Source organism: Lissotriton vulgaris, chromosome 3_1 (genome assembly GCF_964263255.1).
Source record: "Lissotriton vulgaris chromosome 3_1, aLisVul1.2, whole genome shotgun sequence".
NCBI classification, from domain to species: domain Eukaryota; kingdom Metazoa; phylum Chordata; class Amphibia; order Caudata; family Salamandridae; genus Lissotriton; species Lissotriton vulgaris.
Window position 1 is genome coordinate 1,966,691,656 of NC_141689.1, and position 20,888 is coordinate 1,966,712,543.

At 41.6% G+C, this 20,888-nt stretch overlaps 1 protein-coding gene across 1 annotated transcript in view; it reads right to left on the bottom strand.

The window, feature by feature from the left end:
• The window catches only part of GLRA3 (glycine receptor alpha 3), a 670,994-nt gene that overhangs the window by 408,960 nt on the left and 241,146 nt on the right, over positions 1-20,888 (bottom strand). The window contains exon 3 of the mRNA XM_086963322.1: positions 5,268-5,335. Within this exon, the coding sequence (XP_086819448.1) occupies positions 5,268-5,335 (68 nt within the window). The remainder of the gene's footprint in view (positions 1-5,267; positions 5,336-20,888) is intronic.

The window sequence follows — 20,888 nt, forward strand, 5'->3', positions numbered from 1 at the left end:
AGAGTCGATTTGTACAGCTCAATGGAAACGGTTTCCGGATGAGCGATTACAATTACCGAGTCAGACAGCCGTTCATATTCGGTCTGCCCAAAATGAAACGGCTGTCGGAATCTGTCTTTGGGGACGAGTTGCGGGCCCCCTTTCGCTCAAAGGCAGCCAAATGTGCCATGTGGGGGTACCCAAGGGACCCCTCTTGTCAATCATGCACAATATGCCAGGCACCAGGGGGTGCCTTCCACAGGGTGCTAGATTTTCCCCAACCATCCCTTTTTTCAATAGGACCCCGTATTCTCATTCGGAACACAGGCTCCCATTGAAGTCAATGAGAGGCCGACCTAACGATGTTGGGAAGCATCGTAATCAGTCGTCCAGACTCGCAGGAACCGCTTCGTCTGGAAACAAGACAGAGACCAATTCGTTCAGAACTGTTTCCTAACAACATCGTCATCAGGTTCATAGTGTGTGTTAGACACCTGAGTGCATAGGCGTTGACAGTAGAGGTGCGTGGCGGTGCTGCAGCACCCCAAAACAACCATGCTGGAGTTCAGAACCTGAATGAGCAATAAAGATGCCTTTAAGTTTTGTTTTTATCTTGTCATATTTGTTGTGTGTTCAAAGACAGGTCAAGTATCAGGCTATGTCATCTGAAACATTGCTACTTTTTCATTTAACATGGAAATTGATATTTAATTGATATTTTTTCATCTGACTTCAAATTTTGAGGATTTTGTAAGGTGAACAATCTGACAATCTTGATTGGATGCAAGGCGTGTAAAATGAAAGTTTGTAGAATCTCAGTTTTTTTTAGCACACAATAAAATGTAAATGCTGTAATTGAATGTACAAATATTTCAAATTATATCAGTAATTAGGAAAGCAAAAATTAAACACATTTTTTGCATTTCTGTCTGCATGATGGAAATAAAGTATTTAATAGAATCAAAACAATCAAGAGACTTTTCTTGGTCATATGCAAATTATAAATATTTACTGAAACCAATTTTCACATATTATCATGAGTGCGCTATTTATTAGTAAAACTGCATGTCACTGTGTGCATGTTATGCCCATTTCAATGGAAAATGTCCTGTTTATAAACAACAGTGCGCTACCGGACTATGCTTTAGTGATATATTTACATCAATGTGCTCCAAAATGCACCACCAGCTGCATACCACACCCTTACCGCTCACCCACTGACTAGATGTTGCACATTTTTATACTTTTACTTTGCATGATACTTGGATTTTCATAATCCTTATGACTTCAGTGATGTAACTTTGTTGGCAGCACCCCTACTCTGGAAAATGTTCCAGGACAACTGCCTAAATGTGCGTGATATGGGACAAGAGGGAACAGCATAATGTGGATCCATTTTGTAATGGCATTTTATGAGAATAAGTTACGCACTTTCCAACAATAAATTCTAAGGCCCTCATTTATGAGATTTTGGCATAGGGCAAAGCAACACGTCATCTTGCTGTGCTGCCCTATGCCAAAGTGAAAGTGCAGGAATGCAGCGAATGTATGCAAGATGGTGCATTTCTGTCCTTACTCCCTGCGCCGGTGCCATTTCGACAGCCTAGCGCCAATGTAGGCACCCTTGCACCATGGTGCAAGAGTGCTTCTGTTGTATTCTTGATTGTTTTTGTACAGGAAGGGACACCTTCATGCACAGAAACAATCCTAAGAGACGTTTTCCCCTTTCTACACATAGAAAGAGGAAAAAACAACTCTTACCCTTACTCCTCACCTCAGGAGGCATAAGGGTTTGTCACTTCCGCAGGTTTACATGATTTTGTAAATCTTGGGTAGCGTCAAAATCCATGGGTGTTGCGTGTAAACAGGGAAGAGATGTGGAGCAGCGGCCAGGGCAACTGACACTGGACGCTGGGGCTCACGGTTCGATCCCCGGCTCCGGCGGCAGGGGTCTGCCCAGCACCATGTGACTCTGGGCAATAGCTTGCTTAATCTTCCCAACGGCCCCCAGCGCCGGGATGCCTCCGGGTAGCTGTGTGCTTTACAAGTACTGGATTTACATTTACAACACACACCGCATGGAACTCATCCCAGGTGCAGAGTAAGGTGACACAGCGATATGTGCTGCTTCGTCTTACTCAAGATTCATGAGGCCACTCAAAGCCACCAGTAGCGGCCTGTGGTGGGATTGCTGCTGGGCGCTGACGTGAGATGGGGGAGGGGCAGGGTGGGTGGTAGTATACTACGGATTACGGTTGATTAGAGGTAAGTAAACATATAAATACATTTTTAAAAATCCATTGCGCTCGCTGCATCGCATTTGGCGATGCTGCACGCGCAACAAAATTAATGTCCTTTATTTATATGTTTACTTACCTCTGATAGGCCATAATCCGTAGTTAACTACCCCCCACCCTGCCCCTCCCCCGCTCCACGTCAGCACCCAGCAGCACTCACACCACGGGCCGCTACTGAAAGCCACGCAGGGTGGCTTTGCGTGCTTGGCGTGGCTTCATAAATCTGATTTAGAGCCCTGCTTCATGCATGTAGCACTTTACATGGTGCAAAAGTGATGCAAGGCTTTCAGAAATAGCCTCCTAATTGTTTTATTTTTTAAACAGTGCAGTGGAATCGTTGGTCTACACAGTGATCCTTTTTTCGCATCTATTTACCAACGTAATTCTTTCAGTCTAACTCGCTAACGATCACATATATGTGGCAAATACTTTTATTTTGCGTTTTTTCCTTTAGTTATTTTCAAAACTGTACTCACTTAAAAAGTATAGTCTGCGCTAATACAACTGTTACTTTTTATGTAATGAAGGTGGTGGGTACAAGTAAAACAAATTCACAATATTTCACTGTCATGGAAAAAGCGATTCATGGGTATATTAAAATCGCTGCCTGTTGTGGAATACTGAGCTGCACCTCTAGACGGGGGAGGGGGGGGGGGGGGGGTGGCAAGCCCTCAGGCTTCGACCAGTATGCTAACATGTCTATATCCCAAATAAATCACTCAGGTAACATTGTTTTAAAATGTGTTGTTTGCTACCTTTTCCTGTAGATGAGAAATATTATAAAACCATTAGTATATCAGAAAAGCATTTGCAGTTACTAAAAAGTTGCTGCTTCGTGTGGTAGGAACAATGCTTTGCGAGCTGAAATCAGAGAAGCATAAGGAAACAACTAGTGAATACAAATTAAAATATGCATATATTTGTGGAAGAAGAACCTTCACTTTGGAGGGGCTCGTGGTACGTCTTCCTTCCCTTAGGGCAGAACATCGTGCATTCTTAGTATTAGACTCAAGGCTTGCCACCGGCACACTTCCGGTCAAGGAGGGGCGTTTAGTTGATGCTCACAGAAACCCATGAACATCAAGACGTCCATGCTAGTTTTCCAACGGTGGTTTGCTGCAAGGCCAATTCGGCGCATTTTAGTTCATGAGTCGAAGATGTGCTCTGCAGAGGTCACATTTCCTGCTTTTAACGTCAGGAAAGCTTTCTAAACACCAACAAGTTAACACGTTCTATATTTCATTGTTAAAAGACTTAAGGCATATTACTCCCAGCAACACATCGTCTTCTGCTGAAGCTAAGGCGCAGTCACGCGCGGCTGTTTTTTCGACCTGCATTTCAATCACCTTGAAGATGCCCGCCACCTCTGTAGAGGTCACGCACTCAATACAACTACACACACGATTTCACCCGGGAAGCCCATGGCCTGTCCTGATTAAATTACAACATTGATTGATAAACGACTGACTGAAGGCAGCGTGGCTTTGATTTTAATGTCTGACCCAGAGACTGATGGCGGTGTAACCCCAAAGTGTGCTATGCCTTCAATTAGAGCGCCAGTGTGCAGGATATTTTTAAAGGGGCCGGCCATCCAGTTAAAATGAATTTGCGCTGTTACAAGTGGTCCCTGGTGTACAAATGGAGAGCGACATAAAAAGAAAACCAATGCAATGCCCTTAACTCAGTCACGTACAGCTTGCGCCTGTCAACAACCTTGGGTTGCAGTATTCTAGTTTCCTCTATGTGATTGGGTTTTGAGGGATGTATGTCGTTACAACGCATACTTTTACTCCGCATACCATTACAACGCGGTATTTACAACGCATACCGCTACAACGCATAGCGCTTTGGGGTGCTGGATAGTGGTAAGTATAATTTACTATTCTAACTCCAGTCCTCGTGGACCCTAGGGAAGGTGTTGGATAGTAAATTAAACTTACCTCTTATCCTAGAGCCCCCCCCAGCGCCATGCGTTGTAACGGTATGCGTTGTAATGCCTGCGTTGTAGTGGTAGTGCGGAGTAAAAAATGCGTTGTAACAGGTGCATACCGGTTTTGAGATCCATTTTGACATCATTGACTGGAAGGCGAGTGTCAAGTGTCGCAGTCTTGAGCCCCTGTATCTTCCACCCTCTAGAATGGCAAGCACAATGGGGCATTTAAAAGCCAAGAAAGCGGAGATACAATTATCTCCCTATTACCTAGCTGTCGCTAACAACAGTTAGCGACAGCTAGTAGGAGATAGCGACCATCTTGGGCCCCACTTTGCATGTCAGTGATATTTATCACTAATGATATGCAAAGTGGGCGTGTCAAGATGTTAGCGACTGGAAACAGTCGCTAACATCGCTATCTCCTATTACCAACTTTTGGAGATATTTGCGCTAAGCGTGAATATCTCCAAAAGCTAACACCTGCCCTGAGCAGTTATTAGCTATGTTATCCAATGCGAGGTGGATAACATGGCTAAGAGCATTAGATCGGTAATGCATGAATATCGCTGACTTTTCAGCGATATTCATGCATTGCGGCCAATTTTTATAGCATTTGCGATAATCCTTGGTAATACCAAGGTTTATTTGCGATAAAAATCGCCGCAGCTCAGCGGTAAATTTTTGTCTCTAACCAAGCAATAGCGATAATTATCGCTATTGCTTGGTAATATGCCCCAATGTTTCTCCTCAATCCCACATATTTCAGCACATTATAAACACTTGCTTTTAAATGTGCACTGCAAATGTATGTTCTAATGTACAACTTAAGGAGGCTAAACTAGTTCCTAACACATTTCTTCCCATTTCCATCCACGGTGTAAGTGCTGTTGTCATGCTAGACCAGATTAACAACTGGAACGAACATCAGAAATGAGTCCGAAAAAAAAAATAATCTCTGAATGACATAGCCATTAACAAGGTCACAACCATTAGGGTTTCAAAGCTTTCAAAATACACGCAAATGCAAACACTGAAAGCAATTGTAGTAAAGGGATTACCATAGTAGTCTCTGCAATGGACCCAAAGCTGTTTACAAATATGTTGCATGTCACATTCACTGGAGGACCTGCAAAAAAATGGGAGATACCAGATATCAGATGTAGGTCAAATGATATATATAAGAAAATGGTTTGAATCCATGCACATTTCAGAGAGTCAGAATACACTATAAAAATTGGTACTCTTGTGAGAAAGGTCAAATACTTTATTATATTAATACATGATAGAGCTGACATTCTTTCTCAGAGAAATGAAGAATTGAAGGAGTGCCTGCATTTCTGGTGAAGTCCAGCAACAGCAGGAAGTACAAGCAGCTATCACAAGACGGAGACTTTACTCCACAGCATACCTGTGTGCTACCCATCCAGAGACAAAAACACATATAACATTTCTTTATAACTTCAACGGTAAATCAGGATCCTTGGTACTCATGGAAAAAAAATTCCCTCTCCCAGTCCCTAAAACATGCTCGGGTTTATACTTCTCCAACGTCACTTCCTTCTCTTTGCTACACATCACAAGTACAGTTGCCTTTTTAAAAGCTCCACTTCTTTTTAGTTCTTTATATTATTAATAAAAATATATATCATGGAACTTGCCACATCATTTTTTGCTTGTAACTGTAGACTTGACCCCATCGTTTTTAGCCTCAGTGTCTGCTCTGCAACACCTTTATGTTGGACCTGGTCATGGACATGGAGGCAGGCGTGAACGTTTCCTAAATGGGAACTATTCCCTTTTCTTTCCACTCCCCATTGTTTTGCAAAAATTGAAGAAGCAGAAGTGACCTGATTTTCGGGTCTTGCTACTGCACCACAGGCAGTTGGCCAGGGTGCAGTGTGTATGAATGTTATAGGTCTTTTCACTCATTTTTAGGGAACCACATGCAGGCACTACAGAAGAAATAGTTACGTTTAACATTGTTAAGAATGATAATGATTTTCAAAAATGTTTCTCCTCTGAGTTTGGAATATCAATTTTTTCTCACCCCCCACGCCCAAGTAGAGTGCTTGTAAACTCACAAAATGTCACTGAATGCACCCACCCTGCCCCATTACACTAAAGCCTGTCTGGGGGAGGTGCTGGCAGCTCCCTGGACAGGAAACCTATTGTCTAGACCTCCCTGCTGGAGTTTCATCCTGCAGCAGGAAGTAAGACTTGTGTCTTTGCCGAAAGCTGCAGAGGGGCTCAGCTCAAGCTTGGGCACCCTCTCACACAAAACCAAGCACTCTGCCTTCAGGATTGTCAAGGCCTGCCATAGGAGTGACTTATAAGTTTATATGTGTCTATATATATAGGTAGATATAGGTATACTATACGTAAGGGGTAAAAGTACCACCTTACCCAGGCTACAGTAGCAAACCTGTGGTGCGATTTTGGAATGCTTCCCAGGGGTGGCATAATACATGCTTCAGCCCCTGGAAGGCTCTGGGGTACCTATGCCCTTTGTACATAAGGTACCATATACTAGGGACTCACAAGGGTGACCCTGTAACCAATTTGGAGTGTACCTAATGTACATACAATCAATTTAGAGAGGAAGCAGCTAGGCTAGGGTCCTGGTTAGCAGGGTCCCAGCCAGACTAAAGTCGATACATCAGTGAAACACAGCAAAAAATGGGGGTAACCATAGTAGGCAGATGCTACTTGCCTACAGTAATGTCACAAATGATGTCATCGATATAATTTGTGATGTTATCAGTAACATCATGTGTGATATATGAGTTCATTTTAGAGGCAAGTTATGACTATTATGGTGGACACCGAGTTATGGTTTGTGTAGCAGACCACAATTGGCACATTTTAGGATTTTCAGATTTCCTTTAGAACAATAATATAACTTTAATGTCATTTGTGTGTGAATGTTTATGTGTGGCTGTCTCTGTGTGTGCATATGAGTTTGTGTGTGTATATTACATTTTAGAGACAGCATGTGTGTAGGTATTGATAGGTCAGATTTCCATGGAAACTTGAGGTTTTGGTTTTCTAAACAACTTTGGCATGTGACTCTTCTGCAAAAAAACTTTCTAAAAAAAATCAAAAATCATCCACCTGCACAGACTATTTTTATGCAGATCCATCAAGCTACGTCTGATGGAGTTAAATTATAGCGATATCTACACCATTAGTTTGCTGCGGATCGCAAACTCCGTTTTTCAGACCTCCATGATTCCAAAATTAAAAAAATATATTTAAATAGGAGTTTATGATAGAATTGTTTTTTCCCATTGTCCATTTTTGGTCCTTGAAGCCAAAGTTAGGTGCATAGACCTGAAGTTCTCTGAATGGCTGGCTGCAAGTTCATGAAAAATGTTGCGGCTTACAATAAACTGCATGAAGCTCAAATCAATAAGAGTATTTTCATAAAAGCTCCTGACCTCGAAATATACATGTTTTATGGAAGGCCCATTGGAGCCTTTATGCAACCACTAACACTGGTGCGTCCTCCCTTACACTAGCAGTTTATTGTAGGAGTCTTGACTTGCCCTTCTGTCCAGCCATTAGTCCCCGGGCATGGTGTCTTCCTGTGAGCAACAATCCAAGGTCCTCAAACACAAGCTACTCACACTGTACCCAGGCCTTCAGCTACTTGAAGAATGCCTGTGTATCGAGCTGGAGCCTTGGACACCTGTCCTCGGGCGACCACAGCCAGGACCAAAAAATTACAGAATGCAAAATGTTATGAAATTTCATGAATTGCACAAATTTCATAGGCATACATGAAATTTTACAAAGTTCTGCATCAAACGTCACCCCTTTCCCCTGTTATATGGATTTATAAAAGAGATCATAACAATTCATAACAAACACAAAAGGTATATTCTGCTTCTTAGAAATTGAGTTGTGGTTTGACTGGAGTGTAAGCATTGGTCAAGCAGCCATCATAATCTTTGTCAGGGTGATGTACAAGCCAACCCTAAATTAACCTGTGCTCAACCCTCTGATAGCTTGGCACAGAGCAGTTTGGCATAACCTAGAGGCAATGTGTAATGTATTTGTACAATAGAAATCATAATCTCAGAATCTGTGATAACATTAGAAAGCCTGACAGATATCAGGATAATGATACATGTTCCTCTCATTCCTTTAAGGATCAATCTGAGAAACGATCAGAGAGAAGGACGGTCAGAGCAAAGATCAGAAGAGCGAACCAAGCTAAAAAAGGAAAGACATCACACTTCAGACTACTTCATCAAACAAGAAGATAAACAAAAATATACAAAACCTTATTTAAAAATATGAAAGTAGCAAGGATTAAGATCAGAGATGCCCAGGCTGCTGAGGACTTTGCTTCTGAACGCGGAATGGGTATCAACGATGCTGGACAGCACAGCAGAAGTCACAATTACTCGCCAGAACATGATGGACACTCTAGACACAGATTAATGTCAGTCTAGGTTCCTAGGTAACTCGGGAGGGTTTAAGATCAACAGACCCGACCTACACTATGTACAAACAAAACACTCGGGACTGATCACATCATATAGTGTTGGGAAGTTATTCCTTACAATAGCTAATGACACAGCCCTTTCCCAGATGAAACATTTGTCCCTTTTTTCTGATGACCTGGATCTCAGGGATGTTTGCTAGGTCCCAGAAACCCACATCAAAAGTGCTTTGTGTATGGAATATACAATAAGCTACTGAAGATTTCCCAGCAGGAAGCTGCAGAGAGATTTTGTGAAATCAACAGGGTAAATATGGAAAAGGCTTTGGCTGTGGTTGATAGCAATATAACCACTTTATCATCCAGAATGTATTCACTGGGCAACATTGTGTCTTCTGCAATAGAGCATAAGACAGCAGAACATGTCTAATTTCCAACATGTTAGCAATCAATGAGAACTAGCTCTGGTTTAAATAGTTTGTATATCTACGGGTGGAGGAAAATCATTAGGTTTTATGAAGGCCCTCACCCACCAACCTAGTTGGTGGCATGCTTCATCATCGGGCCCCACCGGAGGTACCGAGTGTACCTCAGGTGTGCTTCGACGCCAGAATTACTGCAACTAGGTTTGTGGGTGAGGGCCTTCATAAAACCTAATGGTTTTCCTCCACCCGCAGACATACAAACAATTTAAACCAGAGCTAGTTCTCATTGATTGCTAACATATAAACTGGGGAAACGGACTAGCCTCTCTAGTTCTCCTCTCTCTTTTTGATTACAACATCATTTCCAACATGGACAGTCAGAGTTACGTCCCATCGTAATGCTGAGCTAGACGTTGCAAACACTACATTCTGGCCACGTACTGTGGCGTCACATCAACACTACAAGTCTGTTTTCTGAATATGATCTGTTGGAAAGACAGATACCATGGTATGCAGAGATGCGAAATACACCATGTTGCACATTGAAACATTAGACCATTTACCTTTTACAGGGGCAGAGACTCCATCGACAGACTGGATAATCCATGGTTATATCACCCTACCGGTCACAACTTTCCAATTCCAATATTGTCTCCAATACCAACAGGTAGGCAGATACGAAGCGCTGGGGGAAGGTTATGTGAATGAGTATTGGGAATTGCCTTTCAGGGTTAAGTGCAGGAAGGAGTAAACATAAGTTTTTCTTAGTAGTTCCGATGGTGAGGATGCCCTAAGTGTATCCTTAGTTTGCAAGGACATTTCTCTTCACAGGGAATGCAATTCTTCTGTTGCAAATTTGCCATGTTATCTGAAGGGTTCCCTAGCTGGTATGATACATCCGTTTTTCAAACTGCTCTCGAATGGGATTGATGCTGAATGATCAAGGTTTATGTGGAATGGAACCAGGCTTCGCTATTCTGGTGATGGTTAATTCCTTAGTCACTTGTTGTATACAAGTACTGTTTCCACCTGCCCATAAAATTCAGGAGGCAGGGCGGCAGCATTCAATAAATATTTCCAACATATGCTTTGATTCCCTTAGCAGACTGAAAGCCAAAGATTTTTCAAAAGGATGTGGCCTTCACTTTGGCCAGAAAGACGTTTGATCTCCAGGTAGCAAGGTCCTCATCTGAGATACAGGCACTACTCCACACTAACTTCCTGCTGCATTTTGGGGAGCTAGTCTATCATATTTTTAACATTTCTGATAATAGAGGAATAATGGTTTTTTTTAAAATGTATCGTATCTGGACTGGTTAGCACCTTTCAGACAATCTTCTGAGTTATTCCATCATTCTTACACTCTGTGCTGGAAAGGGTTTTTGGAGGGCCCCGCTTGTCCTACTTTTGGCGGGAATCCTGATTTTATTTTTCTGCTCCACAATGGACATTCCAGCTTGATTCAGAATGGAGACAGCACTGCTTGTGCTATGAAGCTTTGAGCAAATGGTTCACACATTTGGCACACTTCATCTTCAAGAACTGGAAAAGCACTGGTTCTTGTCCTTCAGGCCGGTTTGGCTTAGCTGCTACAATATGGATGCATATTAGACATTGGACCACAAATGGTTGCGCCATTGGACATTGATGTACTGCTAGACCCATGAATGGCCATGGGTAATGTTGTCCCCAGAGTCTTCCATTGCTGATGATTGCATTTCTTGAGCCAACCTGGGGAGCATTCGGCTCCTAGTGACTTGGACAACAGCTCCACAATACGCATACAGAATGAAGTCTATCCCTCAGCGGCTGCTGTGGGAATTGGATGGAATCACCTTTGCTCAAAAAATCTGCTTTGAGGTGCGCCTCTGGGATCGTCATCTGCCGTCATGTGCAACAACAATAATGTGTCTGCCACCCGGAACTCCTGAAATAATTGGCCTTTCCAATGTGGGAACAATTCTGCTTGTTTTATAAAATAAATTCACCCAAAACAGATTTGTTTTATTTATTTTTTCTAGGCACCATGGCTGTCAGAGTGCTAGGGTTTTCAAGTAGTATAATAACTTAAAAGATGTTATGAATATTTCAAAGTAAAGCTTGCTTTCAGACATTGTTAAGAGTAGTTTTTACCTTTTATTATGGATATTTTTAAGGGAAGCTTGCTTTTAGATGTTGTTAAGAGTATTTTTACCATTTTCCAGTTTTATGACATTGTGATAGACTGTCTTTATAGATAGCATTTACCTATCGAACCTTAGGATGAGTAGCAGTTTTTATATTCCTGAGTTAGGCCCATGTAGCAAGGCAGTTTATTCCCAACATTGTCCTAGAAAATAACATTTCAGTGGTGACCTTATGCACACATTTGCATGCATGACAATGTTGGATTAGTTTCTCTGAAACTATTTTGTTTTCACATCAAGCTTGGCACAAGATAAGCATGGTGCCTTGAACATCATGTACTAGGCCTCTCTACGCACTAGGTACAAAAGTCGTCCTATCTTCATCCACGAGGCGACTGCGCCATCCACATATCCATAACATCACTAATGAAGCGTGCACATCGTGAAGGCTGCTTTTCATTACAAATCATAGGCACCTTGGTAGATTGGTAGAGGAGGCACTTCTGCTGACACCGAAGGTCCCTGCATGTTGAAAAATCACCATGTCTGATTTTATGTGAGGGTGTCCAACTCGAGACCAAAACGGGGTACTTCACTCTCCCCTTTAGGTAATGGGGTTGGATTATCCCTTGGGGGATTCTTGGCTCTACACCTACACACACTCAAGGTACACTTAGATTAGGGTCTGCATCATGGAAGAATGTTAGATTACCATATTACATATATGCCTGCATATGTTCATTGCTTCAGCACCACGGTAGAAACATATCTACTGTTCACTCTTTTGGTGCTTGTAATCTCGTTTATTTGGTTCTGTCTCCTAATCTTTGCAGCGCATGTATTTCATGCAAGAATACCATTGGTTCAATAAATATTATTGAAAACTTCCCACTGTGTATTCTCTGTATATTTCTCTAAGAACAAGTGAGCAAAGGGTTCTGAACTGTTTCCACGATTCCTGAGGAATCAGGGTTGCCATGTTCAGTGGTTGTCAGAAACTGTTCGCTCCCTGGTATGTTAGGGGGGCTTACAATGGCACTGTGATCTAGCTGGTCTACAGGCCAACAATCCTGCGGGGGTGTCTGGAATCAGTCTATGCACCAAGAGCTTAGTTTATGTTGTCCAGACAATGCACAGGTCCTATGATTAGTAGGAACAACATGACACTTTGTCTGTATGGAACCTCTATCTGTCAGAACACTCCGAACCCCCGGGCCTCCTGACCTTCATTGCCACAGTCCAGCACTTTTTCCTCTACATACAACAAGTCCATGAAGCTCTCAACACCAAATTACTGTGGACTATGAAAATTATTTAGACTGCGATAAGAATATAAATGTGGGAACACACATAATACCAACAAGAATCTGCAAACTTTGTCACACCCTGACATAGCCAGATGACATGCTGGTTTAGTAACAGTGATATTTCCAGCGCCAAGAAATCTGCTGGTGAACGAGCGCTATAGAAGTTCCTTTTAACACAACATAACTTAGCAGCATGTTACAAAGAGTCTAAATAACCGACAAAATAAAAAATACAAAAAAGAAAGAGCATATTTTTCCAAACGTTACATGTAAGGCCTTTCAGCAACAAAAAGACGTGAGACGTGTGTGTTCATGTCTGATTCACAAATAAATAATAACGTTGCCATTTTCACATGTAAGAGCCATAAACACAAGCTTACAATAGTGCACATCTCCTTTTAATGCAACATGTACTGTGTTATTGTAGTTACAACACATACAAGAGGATCTAATGAAGTATTTAAGGACAATTTGTTTTGTTTAGTTTGCTTTTAAATAAGCCTATATTATTGTGTAAATAAATTGGCAATTCCTTCAAAATCCTGGGTGAAACTTTTGAACAGTTACCAAAAAACTCTGCGAGATTCCGCTGAGTTCCATGAGTTGGCAGAATTAGCATGTTGCACTCTTTATTAGCAGCAGGAGCTTGCTCAAGATGCACAGTCAGTAGCAATGGCACCACACGGTGTGCCATAGGGTGCTGTTTCTTCAATGTCACTCATATAGATTTTCTGCTCGAGCACCAATTCTCTCATCGCAAATGGTGGGGACTGGCTGCATTGATAAAATCTTGTCCAGTACAATCCTAGCACCAGAAAATCATGCTAAAATTGAATATTTGTGCTACATAGCTGACAGACAATGCTGCAAACCCCCCTTCTTTCTACCATGTTAAAATTAGAGTGATTGTTGACTAACTTGCCATTTATAAATTTGCTAAATGCTCTGCTGGAGTGTTTAACATGATATAATTTGAAAAATATATCCCAAGGGGAAATGACTTCTTGACAATCCTATTATGATTCCTTATTACAGTTCAAAGAATTGGCCGACAGCCAGATAACAAAAATATAAAGAACAATTTACAGCACTGATATGTTACCACGTGTAATTATGTAATTCCTGTAAATATGGTTATTGGTAGGTAAATGTGACTACAGAAAAATCAGATGACAGTCTGTGAATTGATCTCAGCTTTTCACCGTACTTGACCCATTTTAATTTTTGAGATAATGATTCACTATTAAAGGGAAGCGAAGAAAGATACAAGGAGCCATCAATAAACCAAGCCTTCACTGTAATATCTAATTCAACACATTTATAAACATGCTTTTGAAAATATAAACAAGTGAAGATACTAGCACTCACTAAATTGAATCGCAAAAGAGTTTCGTAGTTGAAAATGTCGTTGTGCTCCTGAAATGCAGAACTTGTGTACATGCAGAATACGCATGGAAAAAAATGCTACATTATGTGTAAAACTGACAGACTAATGAACTGGGAGAGTATGCAAGAAGAGAAGTTGATGAAGGACTGGAAAAGCAAAAGCATCACATTTGCATATACTCACTGGCAGTATGCAAAGAATGGACAAGGAAAAACAATGAAAATTAGGTTTTACCAAAAAAAGAGATCTTTCATTTGAGAAGTTGAGTTATTGTTTTAGGGGGTGAAACCCCACAATCATTGCCAAGGTGAACCACAAAAAGTCACACAATTAGCTAGTTATTAACCCTCTACTAGCTTGGTACAAAGCAGTCCGGATTAACTTAGAGGCAATGTGTAATACTGTGTTACACAGTAATAAAAAGAAAATACAACAAAATGAAAATCCCACACTTATTTGGAAAAATAAAGTAATATGTAATACATTATTTAAGATCAAAGCTGCAAAAAACCAATAGGTGGAACTAAAGATATGCAATTTTAAAGATTTCAGATCAAAGTAGCGCCAAATGGCACACAGCTTTAAGTGACGGTGTCTAATCGCTCCGGACCAGGAAAAAGCCAAAAGTTCAAGCCGACTGCCATGAAGCACAGGCTGGGCACCACTGAGAATTGTATCTTATGTCCGTGGCACACAGTCTGCACAGCATTGCTTTGCAAGCCTTCATGTCTGGCAGCGGTTCTGTTGAAGCTAGGAATTGAGGCTTTGTGGGGCTTTACTTCACTCTGCATTGGTTCTGATGAGCTGTGGGGTACGGCTTTCCATCGCTAGACGTCGGTTCCGATGAAGTTGATATCTGGGCAACGGGGCTTTACGTTACTTCATGGCAATTCAGATCAGGCTGGCAGCTTTGGAGTGAGGCTTTGTGGGGCTTTGCGTCCTCGCTGTAAGTATCAATGAAGCTTGAGGCTGTCTGGCAGGCTTTGCCGGCTTCACATCACTTCACACCAGGTTTGGTGTAACCTTCAGTTAGGTTAAGGGGAGCTCTCTCTGACGCCAGCTAAGGGCCGGGGACCTAGAAAGGCACCACTTGCGGATCAGGATATCACTCCAACAGAGGCCAGCAGGGCTCAAGCTGGTCCAGGCAGTTCCAGTGCATCAATCAGCTTGGAAGATGCATGGAGACCTCCGGAGCTTGTTATGTCTCTGTATCTCAGAGCAGGAGTTCAGTAAGCTGACCCTTGGAGTCCCTCAGCCTGGGATGAAGGGAGCAGGTACAGTCTTTCTTCTCAGAGAGCAGAACAGGCCTCATGCAGCAGGGTAGTCCTATGGCAGCAGGACAGTCCTTGTTCTGTATTATCGACAGGTCCAGTGTTGGACTGAAGAGTGGGTCTGAGGGTCTCATTTGTATATCCCCATGCTAGCTTTGAAATGGGAAAAGCTTCCGGAGTCCCCATGCCCACACAGGTGTGTGGATTTTCTGCCACCTTTCCAAGTCCCATTCTGTCTGCAGTCTCAATAGGCTAGTGTAAAGTTCTCTGTGTGTGAGCTGAGTGTCAAATGTGATAGGCAACAGCTGCATATCAAGTCAGGATGGCTTATCCTGCCAACACCAAGGCCCTCTATTGTAATACTGTCCGGGAGGGCTATGTAAAGGCTAGCTGCCAACTACACATAGTCATGTGGCCCAGGATGCAGGCTGCAGGCACCAAAGGGTTAGGAAAAGAAAATGTAAACTTTCTAAAAGTGGTGTTTTCAGAATTGTGACCTAAAATCCAACCTTACCTTTAAAGAGAGTTTTAAATTATAATTCCTCAGACACTAAACATGACATTCTTACCTGCTCCCAAACAAAAGTTATCACTTAACAAATTTATTAAGGTAACCCAATGTTATCCTATGGGAGAGGTAGGCCTCACAGAAGTGAAAAACAAATTTGTGAGTTTTTCACTCCAGGACATGTAAAACATAAAAATACATGTCCAACTTTTTAAATACACTGCACCCTGCCATATGAGCTGTTTGGGGCCTATCCTATGGGTGACTTATATTATTTAAAAGGAATGGTAAAGCCTGGCAAAATATTACATTTCTCAGGCCAAAATTGAAGACTGAAACTGCACAAAAAGGCTGCAGTGACATACATGAGGCATGTTTATATGCACTATTTAAGTGGCTAGCAAAATCAGTGTTACAGGCAATTAAATTACAGTCCCTGTGTATATGAAGTACCACTTTACTAGGGACTTACAAGTATATCACATGTACCACGTGGGTGCAAGCAAATTTTACAATGTTTAAAGGAGAGAGCAGAAGCACTTAGCAATGTTAGCAGTGGTAAAGAACAAAGTGTTCTAAAGCCAATAGAAACACATTCATTGGAGCTGGAGGGGTGAAGGCAAAATATTTTGGCATGACCTGGCAAAGAGGGCCAAGTCCCAAGTGCAACAATTCAACAGAAAGAGGCTCATCAACAAAGGTTTAAACTTATTTGCTATAATTTCCATTTTTGTCCAAAACTGTCCTTGCCCGTGCCAAGTCCAAAAAAGTGATGAAGTGCTCAACTGCTTCTGGCTTGATAAGGATGTATTTAGCAGCTTAGCATTTTCCCAGGAAAAGTAAAGAAAAATATGCAAGGTACGCATGATTCTTCATGTAGGGTGTTAGACCTGTCAGCCTTAGGGTGTGCTTCACCCACATTTTTTGCCTCTCCTCCATTTTCCAGAACCTATTTTTGTACCCTTAGGACTCTGGGCTCTTTACCACTACTAACCCGTGCAGAAGTGCTTGTGCTGTCTCCCTAAACCATGTTATATTGGCTGATTCCCCATTGGCATTCATAATTGACTTTTAAATCCCTAGTAAAATGGTTCTACATGTACACAGGGTCTCCAAATTAAATGCTACTAGTGAACCTGCAGCACTAATTGTGACACCCACTTAAGTAGCCCTTTAAGTATGCCTCAGGCCTGCCATTGCAGCCTGTGTGCGCCCACCTTTAAAACTGCTATGTCGACTGGGCAAAGTAAACCTTTTGCCAGGCCTAACCTTCCTTTTTAATAGATTTAAGTCACCCCTAAGGTAGGCCCTGGACAGCCCAAGGGCAGGGTGCGATGTAATAAAAGAGTTGGACATGTACTTTTAGGTTTTACATGTCGCGGTAGTGAAAAACTCTTAAATTCGTTTTTCACTACTGCAAGAGCTATATCTCCTATAGGATAAAATTGGCATTGCCGTATTACATTCAATAAGTGTCATTTCCAAATGTGAAGAGATAACCAGTTCTTGTTTGCTGTTTTTTGAACTGGGGTGAAAAGCCCTAATTAGTGGTGAATTGGGTTTTCGATCATGATTTAAAAAACGCCACGTTTAAAAAGTTGGCATTTTTATGCCCTTAGCTCTTTTCTGCCTAATGCCTTCCTTGGGTCACATGACTGAGTGCTGCTGATAGTTGGACTCTGTGCATTCTTCTCAGACAGTCACACAATAGAGGGCTTAGGTGTGCCTGAGTTGGCCATCTGTCTGCAGGATGTGGGCCTGCAGCTGAGCACAACTCAACTTAAACCTGAATAGCCTGTGCTCTGCCTTCATAAATAGGGCCTAGCAACCCGGCATTGTCCCATAAGCCAGTTTGCATACAGGGCAGGGGAAGCAGGACATTCAAAGGACTTAAAAGCCACTGTCTAGATGCTTCGGCCACCTTCTAGAACAAGGACACCAGAATATAAATGAAGGACCTCAGACACAAACCTTCCAGCAAACGTCTGGACCTGAGAATACCCTGCCAGGTAGAAAGACTGCTATGCTGCTACAAGGAATGCCACTCTGCTGGACTGTTGCCCAAAGTGGTGCCTCTCAGGTCCTGTACCCTTGGTGTGAATCACACGCTGTTAAAATCAAGCTTTCAGCTCTTTCCAACCACAAATGGGCCCCTTCTCACCAGAACTGAACCAACGAAATTCAGCTTGAGCTGCTGCCAGCCCATCTCTTCGCACAGCAAGCATCGATCTCCTGAACTTTTGACTTTGGCCCCGTCCAGTGCAATCAGATACCTGCTGTTGGTGCTTTATGCTTCTAGATGCTATTTTACAGTTTATTTTTTAAAAATTCACAACTTCGGTTCTACTGGTCTGATTTATTTTGTTTTGGTCTGTTGTATTTATTAAACTAACCTATATTTTTCTAATCTGGTGTGGGATCTTTTTGTGTGGTGTGTTTCCTGTGTTACTGCTTGAAGTGTTGCATAAATACTTTGCACATTGCCCCTTACACCTGACTGCTCTGTACCAATCTGCCAGGGGGGAGCACAGGTTAATTTGGGGGTTTCTTGTGCCTTGCCCTGACTAGGATTGTGGTTGCTGCTTGACTAGGGCTCACACCCCAGTCAACCAGTAACTAATTTCTCACATGAGGTATCCTTTTCAAGATTTATATACATTTCCTGCACATCTTGCATCACGATCCTCGTCATTTTTATGCAGTATGCGCTTGAAAATGTTTGCCATAACCAAATGACTTCTTCTTTTCTGCCATGTGCAAGATATTTGTCCACTCAAGAAATCTACATTTCATTTCATTATGTCCAGCGAAAATTCCATGCAATCAATTCACTCTGTTACAATCTTTCTACTGCATCACCAGGCAATACAATAAGTCAAAATAACATGAACAATAAATCCAATATGTTGTTCTCTTCATATCAGTGAGCAAATGTTTAGATAGGCATGGTCGTGAAACGATCAATACCAATACTCTGCTCCACAAAATGTGCTAAGAAGAATCTTTTCTTGTCATAAACATTGGATTGTCATTACCATGTAGTAAAACGAGAGAGAAAACAGGCCTTTGTCAAGTTATTTAACCCACTGTATGCCCGATATGTAAAACAAAGTTAAAAAAAACTCTGCACATGTAATAGAGCAAGTAACCCAGCGCTAATGGTGTATGAAACCCAACACCAAGGTACAACCGGCAAGAAAAGCATTTTGAACAGCCGCGCTATTATACATTTCAGTAAATAGACATATCTAGGACAAATGTGTATTTCCGGGCAGAATAGGAAATCTTCTCACTATCAAACGGTTCCAGCATGCATTTCTAGATTTCATTTCTATTCATGATTTAAAGGATTAGTGTACACATGTTCCATAATATTTCATGTACCAGGCAGTAAAAAAACACACAGGTTCTGTTCTTGGGGGCCTAGAGACTGTATTAGCTCCTTAATCTAGTTCAGTGCTGTTTAAGTCAAACCTGTATATTAAACCGAATGATGGGGCATATTATCAAGGAGGGCGATAAGAGATTATCTCCACTTTAGCGGCCGTTTTCGGCCACTAAGTGGTGATAATTCTATCGCCCTATTAGCATGCTGTCGCTAACAGCAGTTAGCGACAGCTTGTAGGCGATAGCGAGCAGTTTGGGGCCCGCTTTGCATAGGCTAAAGTTAAGGGACCCCCTCTGCAATAAATATAGGTCAGGGAAAAGAGGGGTAAAAAATATACACAAAGCTAAATATCTTATTTTCATCATTAGACATAGTTCATATATTGATAATACAGCTAAAAATGCAACAGTAACAACTCTAATCATCTCATTTGTTATTTTATTATACCCAAAAACTTTTCATTTTCTTTTTTTCTTTTTTTTAATCTCATTTTTCATATTTTTATATTCAGAAAAATTTCATTTTTTACAAACTTATCTATATCACATAAAAGACACAAGAGTATGCATTACTGGATTTCTCGGCTCACAAATATATTTCTTTTATAACATTGAATATTTACAATCCAGAAAACACAGATCTAACTAAAATTGCATAAAGAAAAAACAAATTCAAAGAAAAAGATATGTCCATCTGGTTAGAAATAAATACATACTATCATACTACAGTCACATCAAATCATACATGCTCACATCAACTACACTCATCCAATATCTGTACACAGTTGAGTATTATCAGGCAAGAGAGAACTATTGCCAACTTCAGAGTCTCCAGATGAACCATGAGACTCAGCACTAGGTCGACGCACGTTTCGGTGGATTCAGGGTGTAAAGACCACCTTCCTCATGACCTTTCCAGATATATAACAAACAGTTCCCAGGGGACACAATGCCAAAGGGCACTATATGTTCTATTCAACACTGTCAGTCCAAATAATGAGCGTCCATCGACAATTTCTTATTCAACCTCCAAGGATAATCTGTCCAGGTTCCAGGAGATTATTATGTGTGTGGTCGGAGTCTAATGGTTATTGCAATATATATAAAATCATCCTGAGTAGTAAGTCGCCTCTTCCGAGTTGCATCAAAAAATGTTGCTGTGAACGTTTTATGTCATAAGGGACGAATCACCCCATCCAAGTTGCATTAAATATGCTGATATAAATGTATTCTATCCCAGATATAACTCTTTTTTAAATAGGGCCGTCTTTTACTAACTCAATTTCCATCCAAACTGGTATATGTCGATACCTTCTTTTTTTTTCATCGATCTTCTATGTTAGAGACCCCATGACACCACGTAGAGCCCGTACCCTTTTGGGCCCGCTTTGCATGTCAGCGATATTTATCGCTAATGACATGCAAAGTGGGCGTACTCAAACTGTTAGTGACTGAAAACAGTTGCTAACATCGCTATCGCCTATTATCAACGCAGGCGTAGCGATGGAAATATTCGCGCTAAGCGCGAAAATCTCCAAAAGCTCACGCCTCCTCAGTCCAGTTCTTAGCCATTATATCCAATGGGAGGTGGATATTATGTCTGAGACCCTATTGGCATTAATGCTTGAATATAGCTGTATTCTCAGCGATATTTACACATTTCGCCGCTATCGCCGGATATTTTATCGGTTCAGAGATAAACGTTGCTAATAGCACGTTATCTCTGCGATAATATCTGGCGATGCTTAGCGATGATAAAAAACTCGCTAAGCCCATTTAGCGATAAATATTGCTAGTTGTTGGTAATATGCCCGATGTCCC